General features: G+C 33.1%; 2 protein-coding genes and 1 pseudogene across 2 annotated transcripts; all 3 read left to right on the forward strand.

Annotated features, from left to right (window-relative positions):
• Window positions 1–51: 51 nt before the first annotated feature.
• On the forward strand, window positions 52–1,538 carry LOC111368295. Its single transcript, XM_022989531.1, has 3 exons — window positions 52–423; window positions 496–675; window positions 1,413–1,538. Exons 1-3 carry the CDS (start codon window positions 52–54, stop codon window positions 1,536–1,538), a joined length of 678 nt encoding a protein of 225 aa, XP_022845299.1.
• Window positions 1,539–5,865: 4,327 nt separating this feature from the next.
• On the forward strand, window positions 5,866–11,473 carry LOC111368682 (annotated as a pseudogene).
• A 1,349-nt stretch (window positions 11,474–12,822) lies between these two features.
• LOC111368683 (obg-like ATPase 1) lies at window positions 12,823–19,692 on the forward strand. The gene is made up of 12 exons (XM_022990076.1): window positions 12,823–13,102; window positions 13,564–13,731; window positions 13,932–14,055; window positions 14,527–14,618; window positions 14,844–14,942; window positions 16,273–16,386; window positions 16,702–16,766; window positions 17,186–17,302; window positions 17,379–17,454; window positions 17,861–17,953; window positions 18,858–18,908; window positions 19,431–19,692. Exons 1-12 carry the CDS (start codon window positions 13,016–13,018, stop codon window positions 19,527–19,529), a joined length of 1,185 nt encoding a protein of 394 aa, XP_022845844.1. The 5' UTR covers window positions 12,823–13,015; the 3' UTR covers window positions 19,530–19,692.
• Window positions 19,693–21,026: the final 1,334 nt, after the last annotated feature.

Raw genomic sequence — 21,026 nt, forward strand, 5'->3', positions numbered from 1 at the left:
AGAGGCAGAGCTCGACTGCAATGTAGTGGCAGGTATCATATCAATCCTATAATGCTTGCTTTTATATTAATTGATTCAAGAGCTACACACTTGTTTGTTTCTTCGATATTCGTTTCAAAGTCGAATCTAGAATGTGTACCCCTTGATAACATATTAGAAGTATCACTACTGTCTAGAAAGGTGCTTAATGCAAATTATATAGCGAGGAATCTAAATTTAGAAACAGATGGGAAGATTATGAAAATAGACTTAGTGGTCTTAGATATGAAAGATTTTGATGTTATACTTGGTATGGACTGTTTGTTGGAAAACCATGCAGCCATTCGTTGTTTCGAGAATGATGTAATGTTTCAACGACTTGATGAAGAAAAATTTCATTTCTTTGGAACAAGGGTGAAACCTCTACCTCAACTTATATCAACAGTATAGGCTGTACGCTTGTTGAAAAATAAGCCTGCTCAAGTATTTTTAGTGTCGTTGACCAGCATTGGTCAGAAAGAGTTAAGCATTGTCAAAGTCCCAGTGGTTAGGGATTTTTCAAATGTACTTCCAAAAGATTTACCAGGAATGCCTCCAAATCGAGAGGTCGGGTTTACTATTGACCTTGTACCAGTTGCCGTGCCAATTTCAAAGGCCTATTATCGTATGACACCGATAGAACTTCGGGAATTGAAAGTATAATTACAGGAGTTGCGAGATAAGGATTTTATTAGACTCAGTGTGTCATCATGGGGAGCTCCAATATTGTTTGTAAAGAAGAATGATGGATCGATGAGAATGTGTATCAATTATTGAGAGCTGAACCATATTACAATTAAAAATAAATATCCCCTCCCTAGAATTGAAAATTTATTGACCAGCTACAAGGTGCCAATGTTTACTCGAAAATTGATTTAAGATCAGGCTATCATCAATTGAAAATTAAATCAATTGACGTTTCTAAGATAGCATTTAGAACTTGATATGGGCACTGTGAGTTCTTGGTGATGCCTTTTGGCTTGACAAATGTGTCAGCAGTATTCATGGATCTCGTGAATTGAGTTTTCCACAACTATTTGGATCAGTTTGTTATTGTCTTTATTGATGACTTACTAATCTATTCAAAAAGTGAGCATGAACATATAAAACACCTAAGGATTATTCTCGAAATACTGAGAACGGAGAAGCTCTATGCCAAATTTAAAAGTGCGAATTTTGGCTCAATAGAGTGGGATTTTCAGGCCACATAATCACAGCCCAATGAATTGAAGTTGACCCAAGTAAAATGGAAGCAATTACCAATTGACCCCGACCAACTAATGTTAGAGAAATGCACAGCTTCTTGGGATTAGTAGGGTACTACAAGCGATTTATTTAAGGGTTTTCAAAAATTGCGATCCCAATGACTCAGTTAACAAGAAAAAAATGTGAAGTTTCAATGGACGGATAAGTGTGAACAGAGCTTTCAGGAACTAAAACAGAAATTGGTCTCAGCTCTTGTCTTGACCATGCCCAAAGGGACAGAAGGTTGCGTTATCTACAACTATGCATCTAAGTAGGGTCTAAGATGTATACTTGTGCAGCATGGTAAAGTTATCGCATATGCTTCCAAACAACTAAAGTCGTATAAAGAAAACTATCCAACGCATGACTTAGAATTAGCGGGAGTAGTTCATGCATTAAAGATATGATGACATTATCTCTACGGAGCTAAATGTGATATTTATACGGAATACAAGAGCCTAAAGTACTTCTTCACCCAGAATAAATTGAACATGAGACAACGTAGATGGTTAGAATTGGTGAAAGATTATGATTGTGAAATTCATTATCATCCAAGAAAAGCCAATGTAGTTGCTGATGCATTAAGCAGAAAGGCAGCAGGACATTGACAGCTTTACCTACTACACATAATCAGAGATATAGATAACTTAAAACTTGAGGTGATCTTACTTTTAGTAGATATTGCAACACAAATTTCTACCCTTACAGTTCAACCTACTATTTAAGATCGAATTAAGAAAGTTCAGGATAATGATCCATTTCTAGAAAATATTAAAGGTGAAGTTGGCACTAGCAAACAAAAAGGTTTTGAGATGGTTGAAAATAACACTTTGATGCTTAAAGGAGGATTGTGTGCACCAAAGGATGAGAGATACGAAAAGAAATATTATAAAAACCTCACTTCATCCCATATGTAGCACATCCCAAGGGAACAAAAGTGTATAAAGACCTTCAAAGCATATTCTAGTGGTGAAATATGAAATAAAGGAATATGTATATTCGTAAAATAGTGCATGGTTTGCCAGCTATTGAAAGCAGAACATCATAGACCATCAAGATTATTAAATCCACTAGAGACTTCTGAGTGGAAATGGGAGCACATTACCATGAATTTTGTAATTGGTTTTCCAAAATCAAATAGAGGAAATGATGCAACCTGGGTTATTATTGACAGATTGACAAAGTTAGCTCACTTCTTACTAATAAAGATAACTTTTAGTATGGATCAATTAGCTAAGCTATATGTTGGAAAAGTGATTAGATTACATGGACCCCAGTCCCAATTGTCTAAGATAGAGATCTGAGATTCACTTCAAAATTTTGAAAAAGTATGCACAAGGAAATGGGGACTAAGCTAAACTTCAGTACATCTTTTCACCCATAATTGATGGTCAATCAGAAAGGACTGTTCAAATTCTTGAGGATATGCTTCGAGCATATGTCCTAGATCTTGGAGGAAGTTGTGAAAAAATCTACTATTGCTAGAATTTGCATATAATAATAGCTTTCAGAATACTACAGAAACAACCCCCCTATGAGGCTTTATATGGAAGGAAATGCAGATTTACATCTCACTGGGATGAAATTGGTGAGCGAAGAATTCTAGGGCATGAGATTATTGAGCGAACAATCCTAGCTATTGAAAAGATTCGAGCTAGAATAAAGACTGCTTAGGATCGACATAAAAGTTATGCAGATAATAGGGAATGATCTTGAATTTGAGGTTGGTGACAAAAGTTTTCTTAAAAATAGCCCCCCATGAAGGAATTATTTGATTTGGCAAAGGGAAAATCTCCAACCAAGATCATAGGACCTTTTGAGATTTTGAAGCGTGTGGGAACTGTTGCTTACGAGCTGGCACTGCCTCTCGAACTTTCAGTATTACACAATATCTTTTATATCTCTATGCTTTGAAAATACGTATCAGATCCTAGCCACATAATTAATCCTAAATCGTCGGACATTCATCCAGATTTAACTTACGAGAAAACTCCAATAGTCATCTTGAATAGGAAGATTCAGACACTTTAAAATAGAGAAAATTCATTGATAAAAGTTCAATGGCGAAATCGAGTAGTAGAAGAGTCCACTTGGAAACATGAGGAAGATATTAAAAATAAATGCCAACAACTTTTCGATAATCAAGGTAAATTTTGGGGATGAAATTGTTTTAAAGAGGAGAGAATGTAATACCCAAAATAATAATAATAAAAAAAAATAATAATAACAACAACAACAACAACAACAAATTCATACAAAATGTTATGAGACATAAAATGTACCAAATTAAATTTTAATATTGTTTTGGATATCTATTAAATTATTATTGAATTATCCGATATGAAAGTATTTAGACAAGTTTAGAGTTTTATCGTACTTATAACTTGAAAAATAAGAGTTTTAACGAAATTAAATTTAATGTTTGGATATATATTGAATTATTATTGGATTATTTAATATAAAGATGTTTAGACAAATTTAGGATTTTAATATATTTATACTAGAATCTCATCTTCATGTAATTAGAATTTTATTTGATAGGTTGTTTGTTAATAATCCAATTTAAATTTTAATTAAGAGTTTTATTAAAATTCTAAGTAGGTCATTATCATTATTACACCTATAAATATCATCTTGTTGTGCACTTTAATTTAGAGAGAAAAAATAAAAGAAAGAGAGGTAGAAAGAGAAAACCAAAAAACGTGAGAAAGAGGGAGAAGGAGAAGGAAAAGAGAAAAAGAGAGAGAAAAGAAAGGGAAAAAGGAAAAAAAAGGCAGAGAAAAGAGAAAAAGAGAGAGAAAAGAAAGGGAAAAAAGAAAAAAGAAAAAGGCAGAGAAAAGAGAAGAAAGAAAGGAAAAGAAAAGATAGGAAAAGATAAGAAAAATCTTTTCTGATTTGTTTGAGATTCGTTCGAGATTCGTTCGCAATAATTCTTAATCTTAAATAACTCAAGTACACGAGAAATTTAATGAATTAGTATGTATTTCTCTAAATACCAAGTGATTTTGTGTTTTTATGTTTTAAGTTAAATTTTTTATGTGCTATTATGTGATCCAAAGTAAAGAAAGAAGTTGTGGAAAATATTGTAGGTTATTATGATGTAGATCTACACAGAAATCAATCACAAGGCTAAATAGCCTAAATGGATTTGAGAACGGATATGACCTAAGTGAGAATGAGACGGTTATGTTTTCTATTCCGCTAACAAGTCATGTTATATGCGTATTTTACTTGTTTTTCACATTAAACTGTGAAAATACTAGCATGAAATCTATACTTGTTATATTCATATGATCATTCTATATTCTAAATTATTTTTACAGATGTTTGATGGGTCGGAATTAGAGGTTGAGACTGTTGACAGAGTCCATGTTGTTGGATAAAAAATTTAAGATGTTCTCATAATATATAATATTTGGGTAGAAAACATTTTTTTTTATTCAAATTAGAAATTTATGTTTTTTTTTTTCAAAATAAATGTTGAATTTTTAAAAATAAGTACTGGATTTATAGTACAATAGTTGATCACATTAATTGATGTTTTATTAGACAATAAGATAATTATTTTTACTCCGCAAAGTTTCCTCAAATTTTTCGTATTATAATGTGTCGATCAACTTTTATAATGGTTAAAGTGATTATTTAAGTAATCTCCGAAGCATAGATTTTGGGACGTTACAAGAACCGTTGGAAAGGACATCTAGAACTGTTCGACAATCATTTTGATAGAAAAAGATAGTTTTAATAGTAATTTTTAGGCGAATGCATGGTTTAAAATTATAATTTTTTTTTTTACATGTATAATATTTTATTGCGTAAATGTGACCAAATAGTAATTTAAAGATGGAAGTGTTAATAACTGCAAAAGTTGGTGACAATTGTTATTTTCTTTAATAAAAATATTGAGTTTATCATATTTTGTTCGAATTTGAATCTTTAACTGTATTAAATTAACAGATTAATTTCAAAATATGGTAAAAAAATTAAAAATAATCACAAACAAACAGATATATCCTCGAATTAAATTTTAATTAATTTTAAAAATACTTCTAAATTCGAAGTGTCATTAATTGGGATTTTAATAAATTTTATTAGAATTAGGTATCTCCCACTGATATTTTAATAAATTTTAATGAATCCTCTAGTATTTATTCTCAACAACTTGTGAATTTATAAGAATTTGATTAATAAAAGGATCTCATTTTTAAAATTACATGTGGCAAACTGTTTTAAAATTTAATCATTTTTAATGAAATTTTTATGAATTACTGAATTCCAAGTGTCATCAATTGATTTTAATAAATTTTATTAAAATATATTAAAATTATGTATATTCTACTGAAATTTTAATGAATTTCAATGAAACCTTTAGTATTAGCAACATTTTGTGGATTTATAAGGATTTTATTAATAAAAAGATCCCAATCTTAAAAATACATATAGCAAATTATTTTAAAATTTCATCATTTTAATAAAAACTTTATGAATTATGTAAAAATTTATTTAGTTTTGTTAAAATATTTTAAAATTGATTAAAAATCTCAATTAAGAACACTTAAATCAACGTTGAACAAACATTACGTTCTTTTAGGATGAAAACAAAAGATGACCTGGAGTCGTCCGCCCCAAATACCAACAAATTATGTATACGCTAACTGTCCATGTCGTGAGCAAGTTCATTGGAATCGCCAAAGTCAAGTGATGACAACTTGAGTAACTCTTGAATGAGCGTTTTATTATTTTACTTCTCATTCCTTTCCAACCTTGGAGCGCTCATCTTTCCCCCACCACAAAAAAAAAAAAATCCACTGTCATCTAACTAACCCTAAAACCTGAAAAGATATTTACAGCAAAAGAAAAGAAAACCCGGAAGTTCTATAACGTAAAGGTTGTATTTTTCTGGGGTTTAGCTTGAAGAAGTATGAAAATTTGAAGAACCCAATTTCGGGTGAGTTTCCGTTCGTTTTGTTCCACTAATTATTGTAGTTGAGCTTCTTGTATATGATTTCCTTTTATTTTTGGAGTATTAATTTCTAATCGAATTATATAGAGTTGAAATTTTAAGGTTAATTTGTTTTGACTTGGTTATTTTTAGTTTATTTACTCAGGTGTATATGTGTTATGGGTAGTCAAGAGTTGTTGCGGCATGTGGCTATGCGGACTGGGGCTGCAATTACTTCATTTGAAAATGGCTTTGAGCACGTGGGTAGTGAAAACGGGTTAGAGCAAGTGGATATTCAGGATTTGACTGACCCAATGGTTAAGGGGGACGGGATAGGGCAACTGAATAGCGATGAAAAGGAAAGGGAAAAGGCAAATTTAGCCGATGAGGTTTTGGAAGACTTGGAGGAGTATTGGGAAGATATGAGTGACCGGTTAATAATTTCGCGGATGGTGAGTGACTCAGTTATAAAGGGGATGGTGGCTGCCGTGGAACAAGAGGCGGCTGAGAAAATTGCAGCCAAAGATTTGGAAGTGGCAAAACTGAAGGAGCGATTACAATCATGCAATGTGGGTGTTGATAAATTTGAGTCTTTTGAGTCACCTGTATTGCCTAGTGATTTAGAAAATGGGAATTGCGGGAGAAGTTTGATTTTGTCTGGTGCATTCGTGGATCATGACAGAGTCAGGGAATCTTTCTGCTGTTTAATAAATGAGGCAAGAGAGCAGTTCAAGAAGGTTATGAAGGAGATCGATGGTGTAAAAGGGTGTGATAACATTAAAAGGATTGGTTCAGGTTCTCAGTTGGTAGGTTTGGGTGAAATTTTGCATGAGAAGCAATCAGAAAGCTGGTTGTGTGTGGGTAGGACACCAGATCATTTAAAGAAAATGGTGGACACCATCTGCACACGGGTGGATAATATGCTTCAATCATCTAAAAAATCACTTGTGGAGTGGCAGCAGGAGAGACATATACAAGGAGAAATTGAGGATATGGTGATGCAGAGTGTAATTAGGAGTCTTCAAGAGGAGTTCGAAGAGAAATTATGGGAACAAAATGCTCAATTTTGTGGCAGTCCCATCATGAATTTGCTTGGAAAGTTTGAAGATATTTCTAATCTACGCACCAAGTTAGATTCAATTCTGATCTCGCTCTCTCATCCTGAACCAGAATTAATTATTACTCATGGATCTCATGATATGAATTATATTCATCATAAGGGCTTGAGCAACCATGTTACACCGCCGGCAACTCTTTGGGAGGAAAATGGGAAACTGGAGGCATCTAGAACTGTTGTCGCTGAGTATTCTGAGCTTGCGCAATTAAAGGACTTCTCAAGGGAACAACTGGTGAATTATTACAATGATGCCATAACAAAGATGAGGAGGGAACATGAGTCTGCTTTGCTACAGACGACTGAAGAATATTATAGTCTAAAGCGTGAGTACCTTAACCAGAAGAGTTCATTTCTGTCCCATAGGAAAGATGAGGAATTTGATATGTTAAGGAAGAAGATTCCTGAAATTATTTCAAAATTGGATGGTGTCCATTTAGAAACTGAGAAATTTTCTGCATTAACCAATAATGCAGAGTGCCTGGTTAAATTGAAGGATAGACTCAACACCCTTCTCTGCGAAAATCGTCAACTCAGAGATGCACTTACTGATAAGAAAAAGGAAGTAAAATGTCTAGAATCACAGGTTTCTGATGCTGCAAGGATAATTTTGCAGCATTCTGCGGCTGAGAAAGACACGCTAAAGCTTCTGGGAAATCTTAATTCAGCAATGGAAGATATGCATGTAGAAGTTTCCCTTACTGAAGAAGTCTATAAATGTGTTTTGAAGGAACTGGAAGGACAGATGAGACATGACACCGAAGACACCAACATGCAGTTTCTTATTACGAGGGAAGTTCATGATATACTTCTCAGTGGAGCGGCTGTCCCTGCTGAAACTGCAAGAGGATTTGAAATTGAAGATTCAGATATTGAATCACTGATCACGCAAGGAATATGTGAACTCTTATTTAGGGAAGCCACCAGGGACACTGAGGGAAAAATCAATGAGCTGTATCGGAAATATTTAATTGAGAATGAAAAGAGAATTTTTCTAGATTCCATATCTCTTGAGAAGGAAAATGAGTTAAGGTTGGAGATTGAAGAAAAGGAAAGACTAAAGCAAGAGGTTCTCGTGCTGGAAGAATCAATAGAAGAGAACAAGAAGTTTGCATCGGAGTTATCAGCGGCATTGTCAAAAGAGAGTGCACAGTTTAAGCTAGCTTCTCAAGAGCTAAATAAATTAAGAGAACATGCAAGTTGGCAGAAAATGTTGGTTATGGAGAGTGGCAAGGAATTAGAGTTAGTAAAGGGTCTGCTGAGAGAAGCATTGGACCAAATTGAAGTAGATAATGTGAATATAAATATATTGAATCAAAAGCTTGAACAGAGCACGAGGGAGTTGAAGGAAGCTAGCGAGAAAAGAAAATTGGAAGCTGATCTTGCCCAGGTTAGACATGAAACTCAAGAGAAGGAACTAATTAAGCAAATGGACCTGATGAAAAAAATGCTTGATGATTTTGGAAGCAGAATATCAGGAAGCAGCAAGAAGAATAACTCAAGGTCCTGCTTGAATTATGTTCACTCAGTTTATGGTTATATTAACATGCATTATGCTATTTTATTCTATTAGTCTATTTCTCTTTTTACTTCCTGATGAAAATGGGATGTTCTTTTGGTGCTTTTGTCAAATTATTGTAGGAATGATGTTGAAAATTATGAGACATGCATTGCTACAGCTATGTTCAGCTTCAAAGGCAAAATAATATCTTTTATTACTTATTAGTGGGCAATCTAGTCTTAAATAGTTGGATTTATGCTTATTGCATGCACGCTTTAGATCTCCTGATAGATTTTTGTGTTTATATATATTAAACACACACACTACTATACAACTTAAACACAAAGTAGCTCTTGCCCAACATAAATAATATGCTTTGCCTAAAAGAAAAAGTATCTGTTGTTGAGATTAATGTCTTCATTAGTTTGGGGATCCTAACACGAATCATGAATTTTTCAGGTTGGAAGATGCACAATCCGATTTGAAATCTCTTACTGAAGTAGCTAATGAACTCAGAAGAACAGGGCCAACCTACAAACAGAGATTTGAGAGGAGATGTTGTGGACCTTCAAATGGCCGAGGCTGAGGTACTTCTTGGCACTTAGCATATGCTGTATTTGGATCTCTTTTTTTTTTTTCTCCCTAAAATATGGAATGCCAGAACCTGTAAGGCTTGAGAAATTGACTAACTAGTTTTAAAAATTATCATTTGTGATGATATTAATTTTCTTCTTTTGTGCGTGCATGTTGTGGTGGGTAATGGCTGTATAATTTTGTGTTATATATTAGCTAGGCATCTTATACTAGGTTTAGCGCATATATGGCTGAGAGCTTAAAAATTTTACTTACAAGTAAATAAGTAAGTTTTAACATAAATAATATTTTTTCAAAGTCAAATTTGGCGATGAGTAAGTTACTAATTTGAAAGTATCTCCTACCTTATTGTCAAAATAAGTAACTTTTTTACGAGAAACGAGTGACATATCTGAACATGTTTGAAAACAAGAATTCACTTAAAACTAAGTTGACTTACTTTTAAGCTTAGCCAAAATTGCTCTTTTTCCTATCGATGCAAATGAAAGACAGGATAGCTAATAACTATGAACACCTTCTGCTGGAGATGATTGGAGATTAAAAAAAAAAAAAAATCTTTCTGTCTTAGTGTCTACTGATACATTTTGCCCCTTTTTAGTTCCATGACCTACTTGTTGATGTAACATAATCATTGTGTTTGAAATTTATCACATGTATTTTCCCTGGCTATTTCTTCTTTGTATTCAGCTAACTAATTTTGTATGATAAAAAATTTGAATTAATATATCTGACTGTTATAAAATCCCTCTCCTAATCACTATACATTTTCCTTGAAGTTCAGGTCGATCTTTTGGGGGATGAGGTGGATGCTCTTTTAAGTTTACTCAACAAGATATACATTGCACTCGATCATTACTCGCCAGTTTTACAGCATTATCCTGGGGTAAGATAAATTTGAGTTATATAGGAAAATGAAATTTTTTTCATATATTATTTTCGTTTAATATACTTGTCGCTTACCATTTTTTGGTGATTGTGGAAATTCCTTTACTATTCTGTTATCTCGTTATGCTACATTCTTAATGGTACAAATGCTCTTAAACCTATTTTATTTTTCTGGAGGTACCTTATCAATTCGTATGTAAAATAACTGAGACCTGTATCATCCTAAGTTTTATAATATTTTCCGAGTACATCTACTTACTACTAGATTTAGATGTTGACTCAATTTGAGTCAATTACGTCCATGTTAAGTGCTCTCCCCACTTTGGCCCTTTGATGGTCGCTGAGTGGGTGGGTTTCAGCTAACTTATCATGGTATGTTTGTTTCGTAGTACCAAGCAGGACTTGACATACAATGGACTAGATTTTAGCCTCTTTTTTATAATTTACCCTGCCAAACCCGGCTTTCAGACTATTGTCCTGCATTAGCTTGTTAAGTATGGCCCACATGTATTCTCTGCATGAAGGTTGAGATGTATCTAATTAACCAGCGGTTTATTTACTTCGTTGCAGATTATTGAGATCCTTAAGCTTGTTCGAAGAGAATTAAATGGAGAAGCCACAGAGACACATCGATGAACTCTGGTGAGGTAGTCCTCAATCCTTGTAAATTTTTGAGGTAGTCCTCAATCATTGTAAATTTTTGCTGCACGGTCAATTTCTCCTCGGTGTATTTTATGCACGTGGCCCAATTATAAGTGGGTGTGCGAATTACTTGCCTTGATGTAGATTTATTTGTGTACTAGATTTCTTTCCATGTAACACAACCAAGTACATCCAACTACTGGCAGTTGGAACCAGAAGGGGGGCCCTCCGATGCTGATAATGCTGCTGAGGGGAGTCGAGCATCTGCTGTAAACTAGAGCATTTTTTACTTTTACATTCCCAGATCTAACAAATGCCAAAGGGATAGTATAATCAATGGAGATTAGTTTTTCTTTCTTTCCCTTTTTTTTTTTTTTTTTTTTTTTTTTTTTTAAATAAATTTTTTTGTATCTTTTCTTGTTTTCCGATGTATGTATACATGTAGAATGAGTAAATCTACTTCCTTTCTGTGTAACAGATGAAAATACTTGGTTTCTGCATTAATATTTGTTCTTTTCTGTCTTGACGAACATGATAGGTTTATACATTGCATGTTTGCTATCCTGTCTCATATTTGAATAGTGTTACTTGTATACAATAGAGTTACATAAAGATTTACATATGGATAAAGTGTCAAAGTGAGTGGGGGAGTTTTTCTTCTTTATTTGGTTGAAAAAATTGACCCAATTACATCTTATCATATCATGTATACGTAAACTATTATGTATATATAATACAATCGTTCATATTTCTTCAATTTTTATTTTAAAAAATTGTGTGTTGCTCGTGACGAGACAAAATTTGTCTATGTTTTTTAACTCTTCCTAGCGCCTCGATGAGCTTTTTACGTTCCACAACTTCATCAATGCGAAGGGCGCAATGTTCTAGAGTTATTATGAGTTTGGCTGGGTAATACGTCGTGCCTTGATAGTTTGTCTGATAAGGTAGACTAAGTGTGTGTGAGAAAAGAATTCAAAAATAAAGAATGAAATAGTGAAATAATAGTCAAAAAATTTATTTTAATTGGCTTAAAATTTAAACCAAACAAGTACTCAATCATATTGAATAGTAGTAATTATAAGCAATGAGAAGAAGGTTGTGCAAAATCATACGACAAGTCGGGTGATGTCTTGTCTGTTTGATAAGGTTGATTAGTCTATACTTGTTAGCATTAGAGAAAAAAGTATACATTTTGTCCATTTTTATGCAAGTCATATATACAATATCCAAATAAAATTGAGTCCTTATTGGATCTCTTTTTCTAATTTTTTTCCCCCTCAAATTCATTATTTGCCACAAATTTTTATGGGATCTGTAATGTTTATCAAAATTTTAGAGTGTGTTTGATTGGCATGGAAAATATTTTGATTGGCATGGAAAATATCACTTAGAAAAGAAAATATTTTTCATCTTTTGTGGAAAATAAAAACCACTTCTACCCAAGGAAAATGTTTTCTTTAAAAATAAGGAAAATTAGGCATATTTTCAAAAATTGGAAAATATTTTTCATGGAAAAAAATAGCAATCAAACACTCCAAGTAGAAATTTGGATGGAAAACTGATATTTTTCAAAAAAAATAAATGTAATCAAAAGTACCCTTAATTATATATTTTGTTGACTTCTATTAAAATAGTTAAATTAAACAGGGCTAAAATTTGAAAGGATCCATCACACTAGATCTGGAGATGAAACCATCACCAGGCCAAAACTAAGCTCTTGTTTGGCAATCATTATTTAAAAGCTTTTTTTTTTTTCTATGTACTTGTTATCAATAACATATTCACAAAATAAAAATATTCTACACTAAATTCAATTTTTTTTACTTTTTAATCGTATATTTTTTTAAAAATTACTATTCAAAATATTATTTTGATCATAGCCATCGAACGGGCAAAATAGGGGCCGAGCTCTATTCTAACCTAGTATCATACGAGCATTTGCGTATAAAACCCTAAAAACACAGTTTTCTTGCTCTGTTCTGAACTATCTCAGCGCAATTCTCTTTCTGTATTTTGATTCTGAGCAAGAATTAACAACAGGAAAGAGAGAGAGAAAAAAAAAAGATAACATAAAATGCCTCCGAAAGCAGCTAAATCAAAGGAAGCCCCAGCTGAAAGGCCGATTCTTGGTCGGTTTTCATCCCACCTTAAAATTGGAATTGTAAGTGTTATTACTTTTATTATTATTATTATTATTATTATTATTATTATTATTATTATTATTATTATTATTTTTGCATATTTCATGGTGCTCTCTTTATATAGATATTGTATTTATTGAATAGTTTTATCATAGACATTATCTCGTTTTTGGGCGTTGTGTGAAATGAATATAATTGAGGCCAAGAAAATTATTTTTGATGAAAGTGAAGTAAACCATGTTTTTAGCTTTTCTTTTATTTTCTTATAAAATTGGACCAGTATTTAATTATATTTAAATTTTAAGTTTTTAACGGGTTTGTAGATTTTCATTTCTTCTATTTCTAGACTGTAAACGTTTTCATTGATTTCATTCTAAAGTATATAAATAAAAAAGGGACGTTCTTTTTGTGTTTGTATATTTCTGAGAGAGAAACTTAATATTCTTTTTAGGTAATTGTTTTAATTTTTGTTGGAGTTCAGGTTGGGTTGCCTAATGTTGGCAAATCAACTCTTTTCAACACCCTTACCAAGTTATCCATACCTGCTGAAAATTTCCCCTTTTGTACCATTGAGCCCAATGAGGCTCGAGTTAATATTCCTGACGAGCGATTTGATTGGCTTTGTCAACTGTTCAAGCCAAAGAGCGAGGTTAGTGACTTTAATTGAAGATTCATTGCTCCTTGAAAGAATTTTGCTTTGTGTTTTATCTACAGGATAAACACTGCGCGTTGTCTTGCTTCATGTTGGAAAATCTCTGTGATAGCTTGTTCTACAATCTCCTACGTTTGTTGGCATTAAATTTCAGTCTTTTGGATTGATAAATTATTTTCTACCTTTATGTTGGATAGGTGTCAGCTTTCTTAGAAATTCATGATATAGCTGGACTTGTTCGTGGTGCTCATGAAGGACAAGGATTGGGGAATAATTTTTTATCTCACATCCGCGCAGTTGATGGCATTTTTCATGTTTTACGTAAGCCAGTTGTACCTGTATTTTTCTTTTCTTTAATAGATGTTCTTGATCAAGATTTATCTGGGCGACTTTGTACAATTTCATGATAGTGTTGTTATTATTATTATTATTTTTTTTAACGGAGCAGTTGTCACCTGTTTTGTGGTTCTTTCATCTAGCCCAAAAATGATGCCCTCTACATCTTCATGCTTGCTTTTGTTTTTACCCGTTCACGTACAAGTTAAATGTAACCCCATCTTTGGTAGACGCCTTAATTTGTTTATGAACAGTTATATCCATGTACTCTGGGAGTTTTTTTTTTCTTTTCACGATTTTTAACAAAATCTTCTACATTAATTTTCTGAAAGTCCTCGTTTTAACTAGTGATTACACGAGGAAGTGTTACAGCCGTGATGATTTTTATTGCTATTTTTCTCTGTCACGTGTCTGGTGTCACTGGAATTCATTCTCTTACATTCTCATGTCATTTAGGTGCATTTGAAGATCCTGATATTATCCATGTTGATGATTCTGTGGATCCTGTGAGGGATTTAGAGGTTATATCTGCAGAATTGCGGCTTAAGGTAAGTCTGAGATAAATTTGAGCATCAACATTTGATTTTTTTATTTTTTTAATAGTCGGCATTTATGTAAAGCCTTTCTATGTTTCTGTCCTCTCCCGAACAAACCAATAACTAAAATCTCAAAGATTTGAATATTTTTTCAAGATGTTCTCTTCAATAGTTTTCAATGTATGCAACTCTTCGTTTTGATGTTTTTGATTGTTTTGATATTCCTCTTGACTCAAGGATATTGAATTCATTGGGAGGAAGATAGAGGATGTTGAGAAGAGCATGAAGAGAAGCAATGACAAGCAATTGAAAATAGAGCACGATTTGTGTCTAAGGGTTTGTATTCCATATGTTATCTCAGCATTAATTTTCTCACTCATTAATTTTATTATTCATCTTCTCTATAAAAATAATGTGAGTTAATTAATAGAGAAGATCAAATTTTCTCTGGGCTGTAATAGTTCTAGGTGTTAATGAAACATTAGTGCATATATGCATTCTTAAATGTTGACTTTACCTCAAGTCAAAGCACGGTGGCCTTCAACTTTATGTTTGGAATTTTATTCTTCATTAGAGTACAAATTGTGATACCATTGACACACAAAACCATTTGATGCCTTTGAATCAGGGAAAAATCGGTAACTCGTTTGTCACTGGTGAAGTCTCAGGAGTGAGACTGCTCCTGGAATTCTGTTTTATATGTAAAGAAAATGATACCAACTGTAAACATTTACAAGTAACAAATTTATGTACTCGTTTAAGAGTGAGTTGGTTCTCATTTATATGTTGCTAATTTGTGGACACCATGGCAGAAATGTGCTCTTGAGCATAATTAACTACTTCTGCTATGTAGTTGTGTGAACTTATGCAACATATAACCTTGAGCATAACTAACTTTTCCAGATAGTGTGGTCTAATTATTTTGCTGATTCTGCCTTTACTTCAGCTCTTTCAAATATAACAGATGTATGAAATTAATGCAATCGATTGCCTTGATATATCCTCTCTTAGATGTTAAAGGATTGTATGGTGAAGAATAAATTCTATCACATTTTATAGTTTATACTATATGATACTTGCTGCTCCATGGAGGCATAGATGGCTTTGATGCATCCTCGCTTAGACGTTACTGAACTGTTTGGTCATAAGATGATTCGTATCATGCTTCATACTATATAATATACTGTACTTGCTTCCACATGGAGGTCAATGATGGGTAATTTGGTTTTGGAAAATATTTAAATAAATTTGTTTTTGAACATCATAAAATTGCGTGGTCCTTTTGGTGAACTTTGGATGCTTTTTCTGATGTGGGAACTTGAGATTTGTGGTTGGGGTTGGGGTTGGGGGGTGGGGATGACAGTCAAAGAAAAATTCATAGTTCAGTTGTGGGAGGTCATTGCTGTCACACTTGATCATTTTGCCTTCTTTTACTAGTCATTCAGAATATGAAGGTTCAATATCTGTTTTCTCAATTACTGTCCCTTGTTTCACATGAATGTCTGCTTCATACTGTTTGGATTTTAAGAAGTATCCTCTTTTGCATGCTTTAACTTAATTACTCTGAAATGGCTAAGAAATACTTAGCAGGCTGTGCCTGAAAATGCATTACACTAAATGAGATAAGTCTTTGATATTGAACCTTGGTTATTATTGGATTCACAAGGTCAAATCAGTGCTTGAGGAGGGAAAAGACCTCCGTCTGGTGGACTGGAAAGCTGCTGATATAGAGATCCTGAATACTTTTCAGTTGCTTACTGCTAAACCTGTGGTCTACTTGGTGAGTGGCTATAATTACATGGCGAAAGATGCCAGTTCGATTATTCCTTTCAAGACCTTTCTTATTAGGATTGACTATGAATGCACTCCGAGCTATATCCCCGAGTGATAAAAAATAATATGAAGTAATCCAGAATTAGCTGTCTGGTCTTGATGAAAATTCTCACTAGCATACTGCACGCATGACCTTAAATTCTGCTGTTCGTACAATTCTAAGTTTGAAATCAATTTAGGAAATTTTATGCCCTTATGTCTTGTTGTTATAAGTGTATACTCTGTTGTATTTTTTAATGGATTTTTGTGTGGTTGTGTGCAGGTTAATATGAACGAGAAAGATTATCAAAGAAAAAAGAACAAATTTCTTCCAAAGATTCATACTTGGTACATGCCATCTTACTCCTATAATTATCATAGTTTGGTGCTCCTTACCAGCTATTATTGCTGGTGTGGCTGAGTAGAAAATTGTTGCCTAATATATAGACATACGTCTCTGATCTCACTGTATATGGTTTTAGATAGATTATTTTTGAAATTTTGTAATAGGTTTACGTTGTAATATTTCTCCTACTCATCCAATTACTTGATATCTATATGGAATTTATCACTCCTAATATCCTCTTCCCCATTATTACTCTCCGTTGCAAAGGTTCAAAAAATGGACTGTGATATTTAATTTCTGTTTCTGTAGAAAACGTTGGAAACTCTTAACCCACAAGAATTTTTCTTTTCCTCTCACAATCTTATTCTCCCTCCATTGGAAGTTTTTTAACACCCAAGCCATTTCTTTCCAAATTCTCTAGGGTGCAGGAGCATGGTGGCGAAACAATAATCCCTTTCAGCTGTGCTTTAGAGAGGAATCTTGCTGACATGCCCCCAGATGAAGCTGCAAAATATTGCGAGGAGAACAAAGTACAAAGGTGGATTCAGAGTGTGTTAGTGAAGACGTTGCATAATTCGAAGTAACTCAGCTTACAAACATTTGTTTTGCTGCAGTGCCCTTCCAAAGATCATAAAGACTGGATTCTCAGCCATTAACCTCATATACTTCTTCACGGCAGGACCAGATGAGGTAGGTACTTTGCATACATAAATGTTTTGCCTTGCCATTGCTGTTGTTTGCTTGTACAAATCTCCTGTAAGTTTACTAAAAACAATTAACTATAATACTACTTTTAGTTACCTATTCTGGGTCGCTTGGCTAAAAGTTGAAGGCTTTGCTTATCCTTGCTTTGTGCTATGTCCTTTTCTTTAGATTGTGATGTTTGCCACGTATCATGTTCTTACATGTATTATAAGCAGTGTGTTTTCTGGTATTGCAAGAAGCACTTTTTTTTAATGTTAATTCAGCTACCTGGACTGTATTTCTACTTTTCTATTTATTGTTTCCTTCCCATTTTATAATATGTTCCAGTGTACGATTGACAGTTACTAGTACTTCTATTATGCTGTGTGACAATGAATTTGGTTTTTTGCAGGTGAAGTGCTGGCAAATTCGTCGACTGACAAAAGCTCCTCAAGCTGCAGGGACAATTCATACTGATTTTGAAAGAGGGTTCATTTGTGCAGAGGTTTTTCTGAAAACTTTACCATATAAGCATCACTATCATGACCTCATATATCTGTTTTGGTTTTGTCCTTTTCTTTTCAATTCAGCATTAGTTTGGTGCAAATATCTGCCTTAATTATTCTGTGTTTATATGTGTTGATAAATGTGATAGACTCCTATCAACGTGGAAGGACCTAGAAGAATTGAGAAGCTTATTCAGTTAGAGTAGATTCAATTAGGGGCTGGGGTATTTTGGGGAATAATAGTGAGATTAGTTGCCTATAAATGTAATGGGGGAGGGATTGGGGATATTCATGCTGAGAATTAGTTGTTGAGTTAGGGGGAGAGATCTAAACCTCTCGAATGCTTAGAATTATTCTTTCAATTTCTGTAATCTTCCTTTTTTTTCAATCAAAAAGTCATTTATACAACATTTGAACTTGTTCTTTCAAGTGGTATCCTATCAAAATGTTTGTCTAACTCCATCTCCATGTGCGAGCCTTTTTTCGTACTCGTAGAAGTAGATTCTACTCTTTATCTTTCCTTAGTCACACCTCTACGATAATGATTTTGTCTTTTTAAAACTATATTTAACAGTAGCCTTCCATTTATGATACCATTATACTCTTCATGTAGTTTTTAGGTATGTTATCGTATTTAGGTGTGTCATCTCTCAGGTTTTTATTGCTGATGAATTGCAATTAATGTTGGAATCAACGTTGAAAAACCCTCGTGTTCCTGTATAAAGTTGTTTGTCTAAATATTGTCTCCTTGATTAAGAAGCTCATTATAGTAGTATGGATAGTTTTTTGGTAGTTAAAGATAACGTTATAACTGTTGCGCTAAAACACAATTGCACCTTCAAACCTGTACTATTGTCTGATATTTAAATGTCAACAATTTGGGTTCTTTGATGCACATTTTAGGTCATGAAATTTGATGATTTAAAGGAGCTTGGCAGTGAGGCAGCTGTAAAGGTATTTCTCCTAATTTTTCATTCATTTACAAAATATTCATTACATTATCAATTGAATGACTTTATTACAAATGCTCATCGCTCTGTGAATCTGTAATTGCCATTTTTGATTCTATTATATGCGGATAAGGTTTTCTTGACAATTGGGTATCTGCTTCTGGTGTTTCTTTCCTTCATCTGAAGACCGAGATTATATTTATTTGAGATGATTGCTTTTACACAGAAAAAATATGTAGTTTTTGTGATTAGGCAAACCAGTAGATTGGAATAAAGTGTCATATGTTGTTTGGACTTGAGTTTACGTTTCAGTTAAAAAGATCTCGACTTTTGGATGTGTACTTACTACTAGCTTTTATGCATAAATAAGACTCAAACCAAGAAGGGACAAACAGAATAAAAGGCTAGAATGTGTCCTAGTTCCAGCGGCTTGATCTTTTCTTTCACTTGAATGGTCTTTATATTTTGTTTCATATTCGGGTTTCATATTTGAAGAACACATGAACTTGTTTGCTTTGTTGAATAGGCTGCTGGAAAGTACAAACAGGAAGGAAAGACATATGTTGTCCAAGACGGAGACATAATTTTCTTCAAATTTAACGTCTCTGGGGGTGGAAAGAAGTGAGTTACGCATCTTGGCCAATCTTCGACGCATTTTTTCTCATTTTAAGATTGGATGTGACTCGATCATTGCATTAAGAGATTTCTTGAAATTCTCTATGTTGTGAGGGTTGTACGGACTTTTTTGGGCAAATTCTATTAATGCAATGAACTTGATTAATTATCCATGCGCTTTGATTATCTTTACTTTGTTGTTTTTCTTTGATGGTATGATTGGTAAGTTGGATTAAGGATGTCTCTCATATGTTTGTTCACCTTAGGTTTAACTTTCAAGCCTTAAATCATGTGGTGTTCGCCATTGAGAACCCCTTTCTCGGAAAGTAAGAACATTCATAATTAAGTGAAGCATTAATCTCCACTAAGCAAAAAGTGAAAAAGACAGGAACAAAACATTCTAAAAAATATTCTCTGTAATATGCTGATACTAAACAAATTGTACATTTTGGGGATATCAATGAATGAAAACTTTTTTAAGACATGCCTTTGCTTTGAGGGATGCTTTAGGGTATGGTATGTATTTAAAAACATGAAAAGCCAAATATTCCTTTACGGTTGAAAAGGACTACCTTGCAATAAACAGGTAACTGAAATCAAGAAAATGCCATAATGATACAAGAGGAGAGAAATTGGTGGGACCCTTTTGGGTCCATGTAATCCATGATTGAACACCATCAAAATGACTTAAATCGTCCAATCTCAATCTTTACAGAAACGAAAGGCTGTGTACCTAATTGAAATCAAGGTGTAGGACCATCTACCCTTATGCCAACTATTGCGTTGTGATCTTGAGCAAGAAAATGCATCATTTCCAGATCCTTCCCATTACACCCTCACCTACTCCACCTCTATTGAATTGCAATTGTCCATGTTTGGTAGAGTTTTTTCTCAAATAAATTTGTGAAAAAGTGATTTTTCTTTTTAGTTAACAAGTATGAAAAATTATGGATTCACGTACAAAATTAATTTATTAAAAAATATGTGGTTGAAAATAAATTTAAAAGAAAATAAATTTTAAAAAATATTAAAAAAATATGTGATTGAAAATAAATTTAGAGAATTTTATTTTATTTTATTTTTTAATTTAAATGAGAGCTAAACAAGATACACATTCATACATGGACAAAAAACACGGAAAAATGTCAAAATACTTATTTAATATGAAATCAACTTCGTTCCAAATTTTTGACGCCAATGCAAGTTAAGGGTTTGTTTGAGTCCCTTTTTTAGAAAAATAGATTTTGTAATAGTGATTTTAAATTTATGTGTAAAATTATTTTATTAAGGGAACTTGTTGAAAATATATTTGAGAGAAAATTAAGTATTTAGAGAATGATACTGATTTTATAAATTTGAATACAAAGATTACTAGACGATTTGACAGAGATTCAATTGATTTCAAATATTTAAGGTCGATAGAGCAACTATGTTTACAATTTAAGAACTAAATCACTATTTCTTAAAGATTGAGGACTAACTTGGCACTAGATTCATAGGTTGGGAA

This window comes from Olea europaea, chromosome 19 (assembly GCF_002742605.1).
Source record: "Olea europaea var. sylvestris chromosome 19, O_europaea_v1, whole genome shotgun sequence".
NCBI classification, from domain to species: Eukaryota; Viridiplantae; Streptophyta; class Magnoliopsida; order Lamiales; family Oleaceae; genus Olea; species Olea europaea.

Coding starts and splice junctions, on each gene's coding strand:
- LOC111368295 (XM_022989531.1), top strand. CDS start 52: ATGCTTGCTTTTATATTAATTGATTCAAGAGCTACACACTTGTTTGTT. Junction 424..495: donor TACCTCAACTTATATCAACA/GTATAGGCTGTA, acceptor AGCATTGGTCAG/AAAGAGTTAAGCATTGTCAA. Junction 676..1,412: donor TAGAACTTCGGGAATTGAAA/GTATAATTACAG, acceptor AAAAATGTGAAG/TTTCAATGGACGGATAAGTG.
- LOC111368683 (XM_022990076.1), top strand. CDS start 13,016: ATGCCTCCGAAAGCAGCTAAATCAAAGGAAGCCCCAGCTGAAAGGCCG. Junction 16,387..16,701: donor CTAAACCTGTGGTCTACTTG/GTGAGTGGCTAT, acceptor GGTTGTGTGCAG/GTTAATATGAACGAGAAAGA. Junction 18,909..19,430: donor GCAGTGAGGCAGCTGTAAAG/GTATTTCTCCTA, acceptor TTTGTTGAATAG/GCTGCTGGAAAGTACAAACA.